This window comes from Piliocolobus tephrosceles, chromosome 19 (assembly GCF_002776525.5).
Source record: "Piliocolobus tephrosceles isolate RC106 chromosome 19, ASM277652v3, whole genome shotgun sequence".
Lineage (NCBI taxonomy): Eukaryota > Metazoa > Chordata > Mammalia > Primates > Cercopithecidae > Piliocolobus > Piliocolobus tephrosceles.
In genome coordinates, this window is record NC_045452.1 from 24,114,107 (window position 1) to 24,126,951 (window position 12,845).

Genomic DNA, 12,845 nt, shown 5'->3' on the forward strand with positions numbered 1-12,845 from the left:
CCATGTATAAATATAACAGACACCGAGACAAAAGAAAACTACTCCTGACATCAGTTTGCCATCTTTTCCAAGAGATTTGAGTAACCATTAAACCTTCCTCCTCCTTTCTCAATTGGGGACTTCTCTGATGTAATATCAGGGAGAAGAACAAGGGAACATTGGGTATCAACTGGTACACACCAGGGAGCATACCAGGGAGAAGAACACCAGGGTGCACACCAGGGAGAAGAACAAGGGAACACTGGGTATCAACTGGTGCACACCATCTCTCTCTTGAAGAGACAGAAAACATTGAGTAGTACTGTCTTACCTAGAGACAAACTAAATGACTTGAAGAAAGAGACCAAGAAAAACATGTTTAGAAAATCATCTAGAAACAGGATTTTATTTTAGTAAGCAAAGTGAACAAAAAATACAATTTTATTTTAGCAACCTACAATTGCTTCCACTATTAAATTCGTTTTCTACTGATCCTCCTGGGTCACCTGTTGGAAAAAGTACTACATTCAGAATTAGGAAATCTAAATACTTCCTAGTTTTGCCACTTGTTCTGTGACTTGGGCAAGTTATTTAACCCGTATGTTTCACATTCTTCATCTGCAAAAATGGAGTTAACCTACCTTGCCACCGTACAGAAATGTCTCACAATAAGTCTGCAAACAGCTAAGTATCATGTAAATTAAAATTATCACGGTTAGAATTACCGCCCTCATTCCCTCTCTCAGGTAAAAACTTGAACCAATCATAAAATAGGTAAAAGACACCAGACACGGTGGCTCACGCCTGTAATCCCAGCATTTTGGGAGGCTGAGGTGGGCAGATCACTTGAGGTCCGGAGTTCAAGACCATCCTGGCCAACATGGTGAAACCCTGCCTCTACTAAAAATACAAAAATTAGCTGGGCATGGTGGCAGTCACCTGTAATCCAAGAATCACTTGCTTGTACCTAGGACGCAGAGCTTGCAGTGAGCTGAGATTTCAACACTGCACACTCCAGCCTGGGTGACAGTGAGATTCCACCTCCAAAAAAAAAAAAAAAGTAAAAGACAATAAGGAAAAAAATGGAAAAAGAGGTTAGCTATCAAACAAACAACAAAATAAACCCTAAAAAACACAAATAACTACTGATTGGTGTAACAGCACTCTGTGACAGGTAATTTTTGTCATTCTCTAATTAGGAAAGATCCCACACCCTGGGATCTACAGTCCATTCATAGAAATCACAGCAGGGTTAAATCCTCATCAATCCTCTAATTCACAATGAAGAATGCCGACGGAGCGCATTCTTACTCTATATGGCAAGAACTACAAGCCACAAGACCAATCCCCACCCTCCCCACAGATGGACAGTGGCCTGACAGTTGGAGTTCTACTTGGAAGCAGACGGCCTCTGAAGTGCAAGTTTTCTCCCTCTTTCCCTGACCTCTGGCATGAAATTAGCAAACACCCTAACCCCAGTCATTCTGAAATAAGCCAATGGAGAGTCACCTGCAATCCTAAATTTTGAAAATAAAACAGTCAAAGAGACGCAAACATTCTATGAAAAATCAGCCACAAGCATAACATTGTAGGTATTGTGGGTTTGGTTCCAGACCATGGCAATAAAGCGAGTCACACAAATTTTCTGGTTTTCCAGCACATATTAACTTTTATATGTTTACACTATACTTCAGTCTACTGTGAAATGGCATTATGTCTAAAAGACAATGTACATAACTTCATTTAAAAAATACTTTATTGTTAAAAAATGCTAACAATCATCTCAGCCTTCAGGGAGTCCTAATCTTTTTGCTGATAGAGGGTCTTGCCTCTATGTTGATGGCTGCTGACTAATTAGGGTGGTGGTTGCTGAAGGCTGAGGTGGCTGTGGCAATTTCTTCAAATAACACAACAGTGAAGTCTGATGCATGGACTGGCTCTTCCTTTCATAAAAGATTATTTTCTATAGCATGCCAAACTGTTTGATAGCATTTTACCCACAGCAGAACTTCTTTCAAAATTGCAGTCAGTTCTCTTCAGCCCTGCCACTGCTTTATCAACTACGTTTATGTAACATTCTAAATCCTTCATTGGCATTTCAACAATGTTCACTGCATCTTCACCAGGAGTAGATTCCATCTCAATAAATCACTTTGGTCATCCATAAGAAGCAACTCCTCATCTGTCCAAGTTTTATCATAAGATTACAGCAATCCAGTCACATCTCCAGGCTCCACTCTTAATTCGAGTTCTCTTGCTATTTCTAGCACATCTCCAGTTCCTGCCTCCGCTAAAGTCCTGAACCCCTCAAAGTTATTCGTGAGGGCTAGAATCATCTTCCAAACTCCTGTTCATGTACTGACCTCCTCCCATGAATCACAAATGTTCTTAATGGCAAATCCTTTCCAAAACGTTTTCAATTCATTCTGCCCAGACCCCCTAAAGGAATTATTACGTAGAGCAGCCACAGCCTTATGAAACAAATTTCTTATATAATAAGACTTGAAAGTCAAAATGACTCCTTGATCCAGGGGCTGCAGAATAGATGTTGTGTTACCAAGCATGCAAACAAAATTAATCTCCTTGTACATTTCCATCAGAGTTCTTAGGTGACCAGGTGCACTGTCAAGAAGTAATATTTTGAAAGAAATCTTTTCTTAGTAGGTCTCAACAGTGGCCTTAAAATATTCATTACACCATGCTGTAAACAGATGTGCAGTCATCTAGGTTTTGTTGATCCACTGACAGAGCACAGGTAGAGTAGATTTAGCATAAATTTATGGGCCCTAGAATTACTAGAATGGTAAATGAGCACTGGCATCAGCCTAAATTCACCAGCTACACCAGCTTCTAATCAAGAGTCAGCCTGTTTTTTGAAGCCAGGCATTGACTTCTCCTAACTATGGAAATCCTAGATGGCATCTTCTTCTGACATAAGGCTACACTGAATATCTGTTCAATATAGCCACCTTCATCAGTGATCTTGGCTACATCTTCTATATAACTTGCTGCAGCTTCTACATTAGCACTTGCTGCTTCGACTTGCATTTTAATGTTATAGAGAGAGCTTCAAGAACTTCAGGAACCAATCTGTGCTGGCTTCAAACTTTCCTTCTGCAGCTTCTTACCTCTTTCAGCCTTCACAGAAGTGAAAAGAGTTCAAGTCTTGCTCTGGGATTAGGCTTTGGCTTAAGGGAATATTGTGGCTGGTTGGATTTTCCATCTGGGTCACTAAAACTTTATCCGTATCAGCAGTAAGTTGTTTCATTTTCTTCTCATTCATGTGTTCACTGGAGTCGTACTTTCAATTTTCTTCAAGAACCTTTCCTTGCATTCAAAACTTGGCTACGTGTTTGGTGCAAGAGGCCTAGTATTCAGCCTGTCTTGGTTTCTGCCATGCCTTCCTCACTAAGCAATCATTTCTAGCTTCTGATTTAAAGTGAGAGACGTGCAATTCTTCCTTTCACTTGAACACTTAATGACCACGGTCAGGTTATTAACTGATCTAACTTCAATACTGTTGTGTTCAAAGGAAGAGAGAGACCCGAGGAGAAGATGAGATGGGGGAACACCCGGTTGGCAGCAGTCTGAACACACATCTATACACAACATGTACAGATTAAGTTCGCCGTCTTATATGGGAGTGCTTTGTGGTGCTCCAAAACAATTACAAAAGTAACATCAATGATCACTGATCATAGATCTTCATAACAGATAATAACAATTTTAAAAGTTTAAGGTTGGGCGCGGTGGCTCATGCCTGTAATCCCAGCACTTTGGGAAGCCAAGGCAGATGGATTGCCTGAGGTCAGGAGTTCGAGACCAGCCTGGCCAATACAGAAAAACTCCATCTCTACTAAAAATACAAAATTAGCAGGGCGTGGTGGTGCATGCCTGTAATCCCAGCTACTCGGGAGGCTGAGGCAGGAGAATCACTTGAACCAGGAGGCGGAGATTGCAGTGAGCCAAAATCATGCCATTGCACTCCATCCTGGGGAACAAGAGCGAAAATTTATCTCAGGAAAAAAAAAAATTTAAAATATTCGGGCCAGGTGTGGTGGCTCACAGCTGTAATCCCAGCACTTTGGGAGGCGGAGACAGGCAGATCACTTCAGGTCAGGAGTTCTAGACCAGTCTGGCCAACATGGTGAAATTCCACCTCTACTAAAAATACAAAGGATTAGCCAGGCCTGGTGGCGCACGCCTGTAATCCCAGCTACTCAGAAAGGCCGAGGAGGAGAATCGCTGGGACCCAGAAGGCGGACGTTATAGTGAGCTGAGATGGCGCCACTGCACTCCAGCCTGGGAGACAGAGTGAGACTCCGACTCAAAAATAAATAAAATTAAATTAAGTTAAATTAAATAAAATAAAAATAAAAATAAAATGTTTAAAATATTGGGAGAATTACCAAAATGTGACATAAAGACAAAGTGAGCATATGCTGTTGAAAAACTGGCACCAACAGAATTAGACTTGATCAAGGCAGGGTTGCCATAAATCTTCAATTTATAAAACGAAAAAAATCCCACAATATCTGTAAAGTACAATAAAGTAGAATGCAATAAAATGAGGTATCCCTGTATTTCCAAAGCTTCTAGGTGGTAATAATAATAGCTAAAATTTATCTAATGATTACTTAAGTCTGGCAATGTTCTAAAAGCTTTCGTTATGAACTAATTTAACTGGCACAACCACCCACGAGGTAGGTACAATTATTATTTCCATTTTCTAGACAAAATAACAGAGGCAGAATAGTTATTTGCTTGAGGTCACATTGCAAACAAGTGGCAGAGCTGGGATTCAAAAATCAGGGGACTGGCTGCAGAGACCACATGAGTAAGAACCATGAGAGGCAGTTATAGATCCAAAGGAACTCCAAAACTGGAGATAACAGAACTATATTTAGTATGTTCCAGGAAATAAATGTGAAGTTTGAAAAATTTAGCAGGCAACAGGAATTCATAAAAAACAATGTAGCAGATTTAAAAAGAATCACAACAGAAAAATACAGTAAGATACTGGTAAGAAATTAAAAGCAGACTAATCGGCTGGGCGTGGTGGCTCATACTTGTAATTCCAGCACTTTGGAAGGTTGAGGCAGGTGGCTCACTTGAGGCCAGGAGTTCAAGACCAGCCTGGTCATCATGGTCACCATCTCTACTAAAAGTACAAAAATTGGCCAGGTATGGTCCCAGCTACTCGAGAGGCTAAGGCACAAGAACTGCTTGAACCAAGGAGGTGGAACCCTCCTTGGGTTCCAAGTGAGAGCCAAGATCATGCCCCTGCACTGCACTCTAGCCTGGGGGAAAGAGTGAGACTCTTGTCTCAAAAAAAAAAGCAGATTGGTCAAAGAGAAGATTGATTAATTGAAGACAGGTCAAAGTAATCTACACAGAATGAAAAACGGAAAAGAAAACAACACTTGTAATGGATGCCATTTAATCCCAGCACTTTAGGAGGACTTAGGCAGGCAGATCAGGAGGTCAGGAGATCGACACCATCTTGGCTAACACGGTGAAACCCTGTGTCTACTTAAAATGCAAATAATTAGCCAGGTGTGGTGATGGGTGCCTGTAGTTCCAGTTACTTGGGAGGCTGAGGCAGGAGAACCGCGTGAACCTGGGAGGCGGCAGTTGCAGTGAGCCGAGATCGCACCACTACACTCCAGCCTGGATGACAGAGTGAGAATCCATCTCAAAAAAAAAAAAAAAAAGAAGAAAAAGAAATCACAAAAGAAAGGGTGACTAAAAGGTTGAACATATCCCTGTATGGTTGGACTCTTAGAATGAGAAGGGAAGGCAGGCAAGGCAGTAAGTGAGGAGAATTACTGGGAATTTTCCAGAACAAATAAGAGATACCACCAAAGATTCAAGAATCTTAGTGAATACAAAACAGATGGTCTCTATTACCTAGAATGTCTTCCAAAAATAACATGAACCTGTTCTCTCAGTACCCACAGTTAAATATCTACTGTGGTCCTACTAGGGGTTATCACAGGGTATACTATATAGACAAACTTGTAACACTCTCAGCATGTGAGGAACTCAAAGTCAAGGATTTAGAAGAGGTATTTTCAACTGTAAAGATTTCCCTACCCAGCCAGGCAAGGTGGCTCACACCTATAATCCCAGCACTTTGGGAGGCCAAGGCAGGCGGATCATCTGAGGTAAGGAGTTGAAGAGCAGCCTGGCCAACATGGTGAAACTCTATCTCTACTAAAAATACAAAACTTGGCCAAGAGTGGTGGTGGGTGCTTGTAATCCCAGCTACGCGGGCAACTGAGGCAGGAGAATCACTTGAACCCAGGAGGCGGAGGTTGCAGTGAGTGGAGATTGTACCACTGCACTTCAGACTGGATGACAGAGCAAGACTCTGTCTCAAAAGAAAAAAAAACAAAAAAAAGACATGGATGATTAAATGATTATTGCTAAGTGAAAGACATGAATCTGAAGCAGCTACATGACTTTATAATATTCTGGAAAACGCAAAACTGTGAAGTCCGCAGGAAGATCAATGATTACCAACGATCCAAGGGAAGAGCAGGAAGGATGAATATGGGGAGAGCACAGGTGACTCCTGGGATAATGAAACTATTCTGTATAATACTGTATTAGCAGATGCAAGACATTATACATTTGTCAAAACCTACAGAATATACAACGAAGAATGAACTCAAGTTAGTCGCTGTGGCTAGCACCTGTAATCTCACCTGAGTCCAGGAGCTCAACGTTACTGTGAGCTATGATTCCACCACTGCACTGGCCTACAGAGCAGCATGCTGTCTCTTTAAAAAAAAAAAAAAAAAAAAAAAAGGTCAGGTATGGTGACTCATGCCTGTAATCCCAGTACTTTGGGAGGCTGAGATGGATGGATCACCTGAGGTCAGGAGTTCGAAACCAACCTGGCCAATATGTGGAAACCCCATCTCTACTAAAAATACAAAAATTAGCCGGGCATGGTGGTGGGTGCCTGTAATCCCAGCTACTCGGAAGGGTAAGGCAGGAGAATCGCTTGAACTCTGGAGATGGGAGGTTGCAGTGAGCTGAGATCACACTACTGCACTCCAGCCTGGGCGGCAGAGCAAGACGCCTCTCAAAAACAAACAAAAATAGGTCAAATATGAACTGGACTTGAGTTAATAATAAAGTATCAATATTGTATATCAAGTGTAGCAAATGCACCACACTAATATGATACATTAGTAATAGTGGAAACTATGGCCGGCTTGAGGGAGGGTAAACAGGAACTCTCTTATTGCTCATTTTTTTCTGTAAACCTAAAACTGCTCTAAGAAATAAAGTCTACTAACATTTTTCTTAAAAAGTTCATGTATCAGGAAAAACAAACCACAATGAGACAGCACTTCATACCCAGTAGGATGGCTATAGGAAGGAAAACAAAAAATCACAAGTGTTGGTGATGATGTGGAGTGATTGGAACCCTCAGATATTGCTGGTGGGGGCCAGGCACAGTGGATCACTTGACCCAGGAGTTACCAGACCAGCCTGGCCAACATGGTGAAACCTTGTCCCTAAAAATACAAAAATTAGCCAGGCATGGTGGTACACACCTGTAATCCCAGCTATTCGGGAGGCTGAGGCATGAGAAACGCTGGAGCTCAGTGAGTGAAGCCTGTAGTGATCCGCCACCACGCCACTGCACTCCAGCCTGGGCCACACGTGGGAATATAAAATATTCAGCCACTGTGAAAAAGTCTGGTGGTTCTTCAAAAAGTTGAATACAGAATGACCATGATCCAGCAATTCCACTCCTAGGTATACACTCAAAGTAAGTGAAAACAGGTATCCAAACAAATAGATATACACACATGTTCATAGCAGCACTATTAAAAATAGCCAAAAGGTAGAAACAACTGAAATGTCCATCAACAGATGAATGGATGAACAGATTGTGGTATACACATAAAACTGAGTATTTATCCAGCCATGAAAAGGAATGAAGTACTCATACACAATACAATGTAGATAAATCTCAAAACACTATGTACTAAGTGAAAGAAGCCAGACATGAAAAGTCATATATTGTACGATTCCATCTAATGAAATATCCAAAATAAGTAAATCTAAAGACAGAAAGCAGACTGGTAGTTGCAAAGGACTGGAGAAGGGAGCAAGGGGAGTAACTGCTTAATGGGTACCAAGTTTATTTTGGGACTAGATACAGGTCATCATGGGTGCACACATTGTGAACGCAGTAAATGCCACTCAAGTGTTTCCTTAAAAATAATTAATTTTGTCACGTGAATTTCATATCAATTAAAAAAAATCTGGCTGGGCGCAGTGGCTCACACCCGTAATCCCAACACTTTGGGAAGCTGAGGCAGGAGCATCACTTGAGTTCAGGAGTTCAAGACCAGCCCGGGCAATATGGCAAAACCCCGTATCTACAAAAAAGTACCAAAAGTAACTGGGCATGGTGGTGCGCACCTGTAATCCCAGCTACTGGGGTGGATGAGGCACAAGATTCGTTTCAGCCTGGGAGGCGGAGATTGCAGTGAGACGTGATCACACCACTGCACTTCAGCCTGGGCAACAGAGCCAGAGCCAGAGACTGTCTCAGAAAAGAAAAAAAATTTATCTAAAAGGTGTAACTGAGAAGAACCTAGGACACGCAAGAGTGAGTAATTCATTACATAGTCTTCCCCTTTAGTTATCTCCCTGACTCCTCTTTTTCCTCTTTGTAGCTGGGACTACAGGCACGCACCACTATTCCCGGCTATTTTTTAATTTTGTAGAGACAAGGTCTCACTATGCTGCCCAGGCTGGTCTCCAACACCTGGGTTCAAGTGATCCTCCCACCTAGCCTCCCATTGTAGGCGTGAACCACTGTGTCCAGCCTCCTTTACGCCTCACTCCCATGGCTATGCATCTCAGCCCTGCAAAAACATGAAACGTGGAAGAACAGATTGGTGGTTGCCAAGGACTGGGAGAAGGGAGCAAGCTATCTGGGAGGTTTCTAACACTAAATTAAATATTGTTTCTTTGAACACTGACCTACTTCTCCCTTAAGAACTGCGTGCAAGTACTAAAAACTAACCTTTCACCATCATCTTCCTAAAATATTCTTGTGATACCTTCTGCTATGCCCTTTGAAGGGGGTCAAGACAATTCATGTATTCACCCTAAGGCAGGTTCCTGCAGCATGATGCCAACCTTTCTGCCCACCTGCTCAGGACCTCGATTTTGCCAAGATCGCTAGCTCTCACTAAGCTTTTCTAGAATTAACCTTTCCCTCTCTATGGCCAATTTTATTTTCAAATGTTATTTATGTATTTTTTGAATACTACGTTGCCCAGGCTGGTCTCCAACTCCTCGCCTCAACAATCCTCCCACCTCAGCCTTCTGAATAGATGGAATTACAGGCATGAGCCCCCACAGCTAGCTCTATGGTCAAATTTTTACAATGTATTATCAATGATCTAGTTGTCTGTTTCCCATACAACACTGTTGAACACGCTGAGGACAAGTACTAGGACTCATCCCCAAACTCTGAAAAATGGTGCTTCTCAGTTGTTTCCCTATTTGGTTTCTTTTCTTCTACTCTAAAACACTAGACCCAATATGCTTAATTCTTTTTCGTTTTTTTGTTTGTTTTGTTTTGTTTTTGAGATGGAGTCTCACTCTGTCACCCAGGCTGATGGGCACTGGCATGATCTTGGCTCACTGCAACCTCCACCTCTCAGGTTCAAGCGATTCTCTTACCTCAGCCTCCGTGTAGCTGGCATTACAGGCACATGTTACCATGCCCAGTTAACTTTCGTATTTTTAGTAGAGATGGGGTTTCGCCATGTTGACCAGGCTGGTCTTGAACTCTTTTACCTCAAGTGACCCACCAGCCTCGGCCTCCCAAAGTGCTGGGATTACAGGCATGAGTCACCAGGCCTGGCCTCAATATACTTAATTCTTTACCTACACTGTTTTTCATGGCTTCAAAAAGGTTCCTGACCACCAAAACTAATCCTCAGCAAAGGACAAGTCTTCCCTATGCCAAAATGAAATACCACTTGTTTGTCTTTTTTTCCTACATGTTTTTCTCTACCTTTAAAATGATTGTTTGTTCATGTGTTCAATGGACTGTAAAGGATACGGCAGGGGACAATACCATAATCTTGCCCTCAGGGAGGGCTGCGGAAGGAGGGCAAGAACACGTTTAGAAAGGTATAATAGGCCGGGCGCGGTGGCTCATGCCTGTAATCCCAGCATTTTGGGAGGCCGAGGCGGGTGGATCACGAGGTCAGGAGTTTGAGACCAGCCTGGCCAACATGGTGAAACCCCGTCTCTACTAAAAACACAAAAATTAGCCAGGCATGGTGGCAGGTGCCTGTAATCCCAGCTACTCGGGAGGCTGATGCAGGAGAATCGCCTGAACCTGGGAGGCAGGGGTTGCAGTGAGCCAAGACTGCACTACTGCACTCTAGCCTGGGGGACAGAGCAAGACTCCATCTTGCAGGGAAAAAAAGAAAAAATAGAAAGGGATAATAAAAAGCAAAGATTAAAGGTGCACCAGACAATTACAAACGTCATGAAGGAAACATCCAGTTAACGGAATGTTAGATTTCATGGAGGAAGAAAACATTTGAGAAAGGCCTTGAAATATAATTGTCTCAAAAGATGGAGAACAGGCTGCATGCAGTGGCTCATGCCTGTGATCCCAGCACTTTGGGAGGCCAAGGTAGGTGGATCACCTGAGGTGAGGAGTTAGAGACAAGCCTGGCCAACATGGTGAAACTCCATCTCTACTAAAAATACAAGAATTTGCTTGGTGTGGTGGCGGGTGCCTGTAACCCCAGCTACTCGGGAGGCTGAGACAGGAGAATGGCATGAACCCGGGAGGCAGAGCTTGCAGTGAGCCGAGTGGAGATTGTGCCACTGCACTCCAGCCTGGGCAACAGAGCGAGACTCCATCTCAAAAAGAAAAAAAAAAAGATGGAAAACAGAAAAGAGGACACACACCCAGACCTGGAAATAGAGGCACCTCTGGGACACCAAGTTGCAGCAGAGAATACAAGTGGGGAAACCAGGAGATGGGGCTGGAGAGGCAGGGAAGGGTCCTACTGTGGAACCCTGAAGACCAAGGCAAGGTGTCTAAATTTAATTCAGTACACAATGAAAAGGATATGACAAGAGCTACCTTTCAGAAGACTTTCTGGCAGTAGTTGGGAAGACACTAGACCAGGGACTGGGGAAAAAGGATTACTATTCACGAAGCTACAAGAGCTCAAGCAGGTCCAGCACTATGCTCATTCAAACCACTGCCAATCTCTACTTCCACAAGCCTTGACCTGTCTCCTACTTGACTGGTTCCTCCACATCTCTTCAAGACACCTCTCTTCAATTCCCTCACTTAAAATTGCTGACTAGAAAGGACAAATTAACAGTCTGTTCTAAAGAAGTGATTTAAAAAGTGAATATTGTGGACTGACATAACCTTCTGGTTCACAGTCTTTACAACAAATATGTTGGCTCCTACCGTGTGCCAGGCTCTACTCTAGGAAACAGGGATGCAGACACGGATGGAGTAGGCCAAGTTTCCATTCCATGGTGCCTACATTTTGTGAAGGAAACAGATAAAAGACAAGACTGTCAGATAAATGCTGTGAAGGAGAGAGAATAGGGCAGAGGGAGAGAGCATGTACTCATGTTGGGGGGCTGCCTGGGCTCAGGTGGTCATGGAAGGCCTGTCAGTGTGGGGAGAAAGCAGTAGCCACATGATGTACATTTTCACAAAGCATACATTTTACATTAAAAGGGAGCAACAGGTTTTGAAGCCACATAGAGCTGCATGATAGCCCTGGCTCTATCACTTAGTGGCTGAGTAACCTTTTCCAAATGAATGAATCTCTCTTCAGTCTGTTTCTTTATCCCCATTTTACAGATAAAGTATTGACTTTATCGGGTTATTCTGAGAGAATTAAATAATGAATATAAAAAGTGCACTGTGCCTGGTACTTGGTAACTACTGATTTACTAGATCAGTGATTAAATACACAAAGAAATTATTTTGCTGCTATATCTAAACACTAGATTTAGCAAAAACTGTCTGAAATCAGTACCAATCATAATCCCAAATGCCATAATCCTCAATGTTAAAATCCCAAAAGACTAAAGTCTAAAAATCCCTAATGTTTAAAATCACAACCCCAAAAGATTAAAATCCCAAATGTTGAAATTCCAAAAGCCAAATTTTGGGGCAGGGGATTTGCATAGTTTTGGTTGTACACAATAGTTACACCATGCTAGGTGGAACTATGACCTTGCTATTGTCATTATTTGGAAATTAAGTATGGTTTAAGGAGATGCCTATGGGTACCAAGTTGCCAAGGATAGATCTGTGGACTCAATTTTAGCTATCAACTTGACCAAACACCTAGAAACTTGGTAAAGCACCGTGTCGTGTGTGTGAGGGTGTTTCCGGAGATTAGTGTGCGAAGTCTCAGCAGGCAAGGAGGGCCCTCTATGTTGGTGGGTACCATCCAATCAGCCAGGAGCCCAGAGAGTACACAGAGGGTGAATTGCTGAGAACTGGGACAGACTTTTCTTCTGCTGCCTTGGACATCAGAACTCCATGCTTGCCAGCCTTTGGACTCCAGGACTTAACCAGTGGCCCCCTGGGTTCTGACGCTTTTTGACCTTGGACCGAGAGATAACACCATTAGCTGAGGCCTTTGGATTTGGACTGAGGTATGCTACTGGCATCCCAGGGTCTCAAGTCTGCAGATGATCTGTCGTGGGACTTCTCAGCCACCATAATTATACAAGCCAATTCCCCTAATAAATTCCCTTATGTATCTATACACATATCCTACTGGTTCTGTCTCCCTAGAGACCCCTGACTAATACAGATT

At 42.7% G+C, this 12,845-nt stretch overlaps 2 protein-coding genes across 4 annotated transcripts in view; one reads left to right on the top strand and one right to left on the bottom strand.

Moving 5' to 3' along the window:
• Nucleotides 1-12,845, bottom strand: part of TCF20 (transcription factor 20) — a 112,040-nt gene that overhangs the window by 75,692 nt on the left and 23,503 nt on the right. The window lies entirely within an intron of this gene.
• LOC111532671 (vegetative cell wall protein gp1-like) overlaps nucleotides 1,268-12,845 on the top strand; it is a 39,023-nt gene continuing 27,445 nt past the window's right edge. The window contains exon 1 of the mRNA XM_031934595.1: nucleotides 1,268-1,360. Within this exon, the coding sequence (XP_031790455.1) occupies nucleotides 1,268-1,360 (93 nt within the window). The remainder of the gene's footprint in view (nucleotides 1,361-12,845) is intronic.